The following is an 8,531-nucleotide window of genomic DNA, read 5'->3' as shown; positions in this document are numbered from 1 at the left end:
GAGTTTACAACGGAGCTGAATTGATTGGGACCACCAGTTAGAACGGCAGCAAAATGGATTAATAATGGTTTTTTTTTTTTTGAGATGTTTATAGAAATACATTTTTATTTTCCCTTGGTAGGTATGGGCTGAAATACGTAGAGGAACTGAAATACATATTTTTTTCGAATCACAAATAATTGAATAAAGAAAATTTATAACAAAAATAAAACAGAAACTGTGGCGTAAAGGTTTCTATTTAATATTATACTTTTTAGATTTTTCTATAATATTCTAAGAATTTCATTTCTTATGTTTACTGCTTCTCCGTTATTTGGCTCCAATTCAATATCTTCAGCATCATCGTTGAGGGTCTCATCGGATAACTCTTCATCCGGAAGTTGAACATTATAAAACAAGCAAATGTTGTGCAAAGCTCCACGCACATTAATAATTTGTGTTGCTGTTTTTGGAGAATAGTGAAGAGCTCTTGGCTCGGGTGCACTGCTGCAACTGGTTTTCTGTACTGGACAGTAGGTTCATAAACGTCTCTTTAGATAATCTAAAGTTCTTTAAACAACTGTAAGGAAATTTCTGTAATATTAAGTACGTCAACACATTTTGAAAATACTAAACTTACTCAGTGGAAGCCATTTCAATGGGGTTGGATGCGCCCCTCAGCTGTTTTCTACATCTAGCTAGTCCCACTAATCTTTCATCGACCGATGAATCGTCGAACCACAACTCCGTTGTACTCATTTTTACAAAAAATACTTTTTTTAACTTTTAAAATTATTGTTAGCAAAGAATTTCAACACAATCGGTTTTTCTTTTACTTTGATTTACTGTATCAGCTGAGAAAAATTATCTATTGTAAATGCGTCGAGCGATCGAAATTCACAATAGTCCTATTCTTCAACGAATGAGCGCCATAATACCAAATGAAAATTCGTTCGATCAGCACTTTCGACTATAGTCGAAGATCGAATGTTGCTCATAATAAGGGCCAATGTATTTTTTAAATAATGGCCCTTATTATGAGCAACATTCGATCTTCGACTATAGCCGAAAGTGCTGATCGAACGAATTTTCATTTGGTATTATGGTGCTCATTCGTTGAAGAATAGGACTATTGTGAATTTCGATCGCTCGATGCATTTACAATAGATAATTTTTCTCAGCTGATACAGCAAATCAAAATAAAAGAAAAACCGATTGTGTTGAAATTCTTTGCTAACAACAATTTTAAAAGTTAAAAACAAGTATTTTTTGTGAAAATGGAGTACAACGGAGTTGGGGTTCGACGATTCAACGCTCGATGAAAGATTAGTGGAACTAGCTAGATGTAGAAAACAGCTGAGGGGCGCATCCAACCCCCTTGAAATGGCTTCCACTGAGTAAATTTAGAATTTTCAAAATGTGTTGACGTACTTAATATTACAGAAATTTCCTTACCGATTTTTAAAGAACTTTAGATTATCTAAAGAGGCGTTTGTGAACCTACTGTCCAGTACAGAAAACCAGTTGCAGCAGTGCACCCGAGCCAAATTGATTCCAAATATTTTAAAGCTAGCCACAGTTCTGCGAGTTTGTGCTCAGGGATCGTACCAATTGAGTATTGGTAATGAAGGTATGCTAGGACTTGCTCAAGCCACTGTGAACGATGATGCTGAAGATATTGAAGTGGAGTCAAATAACGGAGAAGTAGAAAACATAAGAAATGAAATTTTGAGATTATAGAAAAATCTAAAAAGTATTAAATAGAAACCTTTTCGCCACAGTTTCTGTTTTATTTTTGTTATAAATTTTCTTTATTCAATTATTCGACATTCGAAAAAAATATGTATTTCAGTTCCTCTACGTATTTCAGCCCATACCTGCCAAGGGAAAATAAAAATGTATTTCTATAGACATTACAAAAAAAAAACATTATTAAGCTTAATCCATTTTGCTGCCGTTCTCACTGGTGGTCCCAAGCAATTCAGCTCCGTTGTAAATTCCTCCCATTTTTTTGCTCCTTGAACTTTGCTGCAAATCCCTTTTTGCGAATTGTGGATTCGCCTTTCTAATTGTTGTTTGGTACTCACGACTTTCGACCTGCATAAAATTAACAAAATTAGTATATATTTATTATTTGGTTACTATAAATTCATAAATAATCGCAAACAACTTACAATTTAACAAGTTTTCCCACAATACGCTATGCAATCGAAAGCAAAATTGCATTCGACTCTAAATTCGGTAAACAACGAAAATTTCGAGAGGGTTGCACCGCTCATAATACCAAATTGACATTCGATTTTCGATCTTCGACAACCAGCGAATATCGAAGATCGAATGTAACTCATAATAGGGGCCAATAATTTATTTTTATTGAAATTAATATTTTGGAATATGGCAACTCTAATAACTGTTTCATGTACGTAGGGCATATACTTTTACTATTTGTATTCGAATTAACTTGGAAAATTCTCTTCCATATGAAATACTTCCCTCAACATATGCAAAAAATTATGGAAGACATTCTCAAGAAGTTGTTTTGATGATAATGATTCGAATTTTGTTAAATTTTTGTGAATTTTGCTTTATGATGTTTTTGTTATACAATGAACAATTATTTTTATAAAAAAAATGAAAAGAATTTAGCATGAAAAATATTACGAATGTTGTACAAAGATAAAGTGACTTAATTATGTGAGCGCAAGTGTATACTTCCCAGCCAATTAATTGTTGAGGCACTTTTGTTGTTGCATAGGTATATATATCAATCATACACTTACTGACACTTATAGGCATAAAAAATTGTATTTTATTTAATATCGTAATTTCTAAATAAATGCATTCATTAACCGTTGTATACTATAAGTATATGTTCACACTTTTTTGTGTTGAGTTTTATAGGTGGACATAGTTTTTGTAGGATAATTATTATCTTATGTCAAAAGAAATATGTATTAATGTTATTTATATAAAATATAGGTTGTAAACTTTCGAATTAAAAAATTCTATTATAATAAAAAAAAAATTATAAAATACATAGAATTATAAGGCATATAAAACTATAAAATATATTAAATTGTAAGACATAAAGCTATGCGGTGTACGTGGCAACGCCTGAAAGGACTGATGTGGAGTTCTAGCTTATGATCTTTAATTGACTTTTCAAACTGATTAGGAATTCAATATCATTGTTACAATTTCAGCTCTTCGGTATCAGGGAGCTTTCGGAAGAACCAATCAACACGCTCCTCAGTCACTGCTTCCAGAGTGGGGGGATTCCATTTGGGCTTTTGATCTTTCTCAATGAGTAGGGCACGCACACCTTCCTTGAAGTCACTATCTTCCAAGTGGCGAACAACCATACGATACTCCATTTTTAAGCATTGTGGCAACAGCAATTTTGAACCCAACTCCAATTCTCGAAATGTTACTTTTAATGATAATGGCGAAACTTTTCCAAGCGTCTGTTAATTAAATTTAAATTAGACAAACATATTTGCTGTTAATCTCTTAGTTAGTCATAAATAGGATATATTAAGATGCACCTCCCAAAATTTTCTTTTCTAACCGAATCTAAATTTTCTATATTTTTTGCTTCTACCAAATTTTGCCCTAACAGTGTTAATTATGCGCTGAACTGTGTTCAAGATATGTACCTCTAAAGCTACAGTTTCCTACGAAAGTGGAGGCGTTATGTCATGGGCCGTATCATGATGCTAGCGCTGGGTGTACAAGAGGACTATTTTTTGATGCTGCGGAGGGAATGTGTGAATAGTTTTAAACTTCTATTCGTTACTTAAATATAATAAATTAATTAAACTGCGGTGTGGAATGGATGATCCCAACATGATCAAAAAAGGCGAAAATGTACCGAATTTAATGGAAGAATGATCACAGCTATAATCGCTTAAGTGAATTTAAGAAAAAAAAATGGGTTACCTATGGTAACGTACTTCACTAAAAAAAAACTCTGCACCCACGTGAAATCCTTAACTGCCTAATGTTTTTTAAAAGTTAGGGAAGTGCTAAATTTGGTCCGGGTCGACGTTTATATATCCGGGCACATTTCAGTAAAATTTAATTTGGGCTGGCTGCTAATTTTTTGGAATCGAACAAATTCAGAGAGAATGATAGCTATAGCTTGTAGGATCAGAGGCACGGACGGAATTGAGTTTTAACATCTCAATTATATTTATGTCGGATGTAAATGAGGTGGGGAGCAATACGTGGAGAACTTAAGTGGATATAGAGATAACTGCATTTACACAAAAGTGGCCACCTCAACGTCCATATTGTAAAATTTTACTTCCGTCGTATTTGATTTTTCTAGCTTTGTACCAAATTTGAGTAGTTTTGCTTAATTTTTTTTGTTACCGGAACGACCCGGACTTATATTCGGCCAAGAGCTGTCACTACAGCAGGTAATATAAACAAATAAAACAAACAAGAACGTGTATTTTTTTAAATTACCGTTATACTTTCGATACTAACCTACCTTGGTAATGTGGGTACCACTTTATTCGTTAGTAGAACAAAATTATAATACCCTTGGGCACAAGTGCGCGGGTATAAAAATATACAGTTTGTCTGAATGTATTAACTACTATGTATAATAATATAAAGACTCAAAATTATTTTTCTCGAAAGCATGATTTTCGACTTAAGCGATTATTGCTTATGATCACAGAATTATCTAATATAATTGCTTTCACCTATTTCCTTTAGAAACAAAATGGTAACCTTAGTTTTCACCAATTTTAAGTTATGCCTTCTTTAACTATGAGAAATAACACTATATTTTCTGTTGAAATGAATCTATAAAAAAAAACATAGTTTTCTTAATAAATAAAATGCCTAACCATCTATGGATGTTTGATAATATCTATACGTAAGTAAATTCTTTGAAATCCATTCAAATATTGTATAAAAAAGGTTCTATTAATAAGTTGTCCGAAATATCGCCGAACACGCAAAACACTTGCCTTATTTCTGCCTGTCACAAACAAACTAAACATGCTATATTGCTAAAACCGTGAACATATCTTCGAGACGAGGGTACCAACATAAAAAATAATAATAATCGAAAGTCGTACGTAGCCCACGAAATTTGAATGCTTCACCTTATTTTTTGAACACACCTCGTATGTTCTGACAAATGGATTGCAGGAATAGTCTTTCCTGTTGTATGATATTTATTTACACTACATATTTACATTTTTAAGAATCTTACCTCTAAAGTCTTATTCGCCCACTCGCTTCCATCACTTTTCAAGTTCTGAACAATTTCCTCAACAGAATCAGCAGTGAAACATTTGTTTATTTTATCCATGACTCCATTCAGAATAAAATCTTTTTTCGATGGTGTGTTATATTTTTCAAGGATATCAGGTACTGTATCGGTATCCTTACAATTAAGCAGATCGTTTTGTAAATCTTCTAATTTTGTACTCTCACAGTAGTGCGTCGCTATACCCGCTTTTAATACATCGTCACCTTTTAGCCGAAACCCTGTAAGGCCAAGGAAAAGGCCTAGTTTTCCCTCTAACCGTGGCAAAAAATATGAGCCGCCCACGTCGGGGAAGAGCCCAATAGCTGTCTCGGGCATTGCAAAGAGTGTACGTTCAGTTGCTACACGGTATTTGCCATGAACGGAGAGACCAACTCCGCCACCCATTGTAATGCCATCAATAAGAGCAATGTACGGTATAATATAATTTCCGATTAATGCATTTAAGGTATATTCTTCACGGAAAAATGCCTTGGACTCCTCAGTGGGACCTGCTTCGACTATGGATCGTACATCGCCACCGGCGCAAAAAGCCTTTTCACCAGCACCTTTGATAATTACCATTGATTTGGTAAGCTCATATTTTTTCATATGTTTATATACTTTCCTTGCCATATCCAAATTGAGGGCATTCAAAGCTTTGGGCCGGTTAAGGATAATCAAGCCCTTATCAGATGATTCAGTAGCGAGCACAAATGAAGAATTGCAGCGTGCATTTATCGGAGATGTCATAATTGAACTATTTAAAGTCTTCTTAAGAAGTAGTGGTAAGCTACAGGTACGGGGACCGAAGGCATAAAGTATTCGATGAATGGGGTGCATCTGGAAAATGAGATTATATGTAAGTATTAAATAAGAAAACAAAAGATACTGGAAAATGAGATATAAAAGTATTTAATAAGAAATAGTCATGTGAATTTAAAGAATATATTTTTTTTGCTTATTAATAAATTTTAAACAAGCTTATGAAGTAAATAAAAGATATAGCATATGCGAATATAAAGTCGTTCCCACGTTAGGCGGTCCAACGTTACCGGATTTATATTCGACAAGGACTGTCACTTCCGCAGCATGTTTATACTGCTAGAACAACAACAGAGTACAAACATCGTTCACCCAATAAACTGTTAGTTCTAAGTTACAAAATATGTAATATTTCAGTAATTAGCAAAGAAAACTTGGTAGATGGGATATCGTAAAGCAATTGTGTCTGCATAGTTCCATACATAATATATATATTGTAAGCTATTGAATTAAGGGGGGAAGCTGGTCTAGAGCGCAAAAAATGGGCATATTTTATGAATTTATTTTGACTCAACAAAGGAATCAATCGAAAATCTGTGAAATAGGTTTAATAATATAGCTTTCATGGTACAAATACAAAATTTTTCGTCTGAATTAATTTCAAAATGGCCGCTGTCCAGCAGTTCGCCTTTTTTTCTAGTGGGTCCATTGCCGAAGACGTAAACTCCTTAATTTTTGTCCTGGATCAAAAAATACAATTTTTTTAGTTTCTATATAACAACAGAAAGAGACGTACGTAGGATTTTTTCGATATTTTGTTTTTTCGCGAAATGGTGCACGTTTGAACAAAAAGTTACAATTTTCACTATAAAGAACGACATAAAATTGTTGATTAAAAAAAAAACTATGTCATATAAATAAAAAATCCTACGTACGTCTCCGGAGAAAGGTATTTCGAATGTATTGTCAAAATTTCGTAAGAATCGGTAAAGATTTGTTCGAGTTATGTCTTCGGCCAGTTTAAAAAAAGTGATTTCGAGAAAAACGCGTTTAAAGTTGTAAATAGCGTTCGGGGCATACCTGCGAGGCACTGCCGTCGAATGAAAAATTTGGGCATTTAGACATTTTTGCTGGCATCCCTCATTTGGTATATTATTTCTAAGACCCTAAAGCACCTTTTAAGACAAAAAAAAATTTTTCGATTTTTTCAAAATTCTAGACCAGCTTCCCCCCTTAAGAAATGTTAATATTGAAATACTTCAAGTAACGCAGCCCTAACCCATGTCGATGGGTCGTTCGTGTCCGGCCACTTCGTTGAGAAATCAGGGGGTTTAATGGTAGAAGTACACACGGAGGTTTGCCATTGCCTGCCGAGGAGTGACTGCTATTAGAGAAAAAATTTTCTATCATTTTGCTGTTTCAAGCACGGAGATGCAAGCCTTCATACTCCCGAATGGTAGTCACGTACAAGCTCATTCGGCTACAAGGAATAATGCCTTTTTTAACTTCTTCGAATGGCGTGCCATGAAAACATGGAAGTTTAAAGATTTTGTAAATTTGTTCAATGGTATGATATATGTATGTATTTCCTGGTGGTGGCCAAAACGACTGCAAACTGGTGTGTAAGTAAACATAAAGCAAATCATGCACGCTATCTACGTTTTGTAAACACCAACAGTTCGAGCAAAACTTTATCTTTTATCCATCACATGAAGCGGCTGTACATACATACATATATACATATGTAGATGACAAGAACGATAGAATACATCGGTACATATATGTATTTACGAAAAGTAATATGATATAAATCAATTTGTGGACATATATTTAATTATATACCACATACATACATATGTGAGTATATATACTTATATGTCTTACGAATTCTCCTTGTTAAACTTTCATTTAAAAAATTCATTTCACATCTTTCACGACTGTATACTTACATATGTATGTACGCGTGCATACCCTGCTTACACCTATGCACAAGTCTATTTTATCTTACAAACATATCCGGCTTTACTCAAGTTTTAAATAATTTTTAATCAATGAATTTGAGTTCCTAGACAACTTACGTTTTTAAAATTGTGGTACTTCTACGTGTTGTTTTCGTATTCAAGTTGCGCAATAAAAAATAATAGAACTTCTTTTGTTTCTATTCTCTTCTGATGTTAGTAGCTCATTGTTGAAGGAGATAAGGTTACGGCAAATTTCGTGAAAAATTAAAAAAGAAATGAACGAACACCTGATCGCTGTGACGGAATACGTACCACAAATTTGTGCTATTGTTTGTGTTCTGCTCAAGGTTGAGCAAAAATTAAAAACAAATACTCAATTGAGCCCTTTAAATTAATATAATATATTCAATATTCATATGTAATTCAATGTTCTATAATGTATTTAAAAAATTCCGATTAAAAATTAAATGACTTCAGCCTCTGTGAAAATTGTCATGCCTACCAGACATTGGCACATTCAAATTAATTATTTTACCATCAATCTTCGATAAATTGCTAAA

General features: G+C 33.7%; 1 protein-coding gene across 2 annotated transcripts; it reads right to left on the bottom strand.

The window, feature by feature from the left end:
• Positions 1 to 2,759: 2,759 nt before the first annotated feature.
• On the bottom strand, positions 2,760 to 8,241 carry LOC128855054 (3-hydroxyisobutyryl-CoA hydrolase, mitochondrial). Of its 2 annotated transcripts, none has more exons than XM_054089641.1 (3): positions 8,089 to 8,241; positions 5,210 to 6,088; positions 2,760 to 3,443 (listed from the first exon to the last, which is right to left on the bottom strand). In XM_054089641.1, exons 2-3 carry the CDS (start codon positions 6,086 to 6,088, stop codon positions 3,171 to 3,173), a joined length of 1,152 nt encoding a protein of 383 aa, XP_053945616.1. In that variant the 5' UTR covers positions 8,089 to 8,241; the 3' UTR covers positions 2,760 to 3,170. The 2 variants fall into 2 exon arrangements, with proteins under 2 accessions (XP_053945616.1, XP_053945617.1); XM_054089642.1 differs by lacking the exon at positions 8,089 to 8,241 and adding an exon at positions 7,960 to 8,082.
• Between the last annotated feature and the right edge of the window lie 290 nt (positions 8,242 to 8,531).

The sequence above is a fragment of the Anastrepha ludens genome, chromosome 2, assembly GCF_028408465.1.
Source record: "Anastrepha ludens isolate Willacy chromosome 2, idAnaLude1.1, whole genome shotgun sequence".
Lineage (NCBI taxonomy): Eukaryota > Metazoa > Arthropoda > Insecta > Diptera > Tephritidae > Anastrepha > Anastrepha ludens.
Note: the sequence above shows the minus strand (reverse complement) of the source record. Positions and strands in the feature narration are given on the sequence as shown.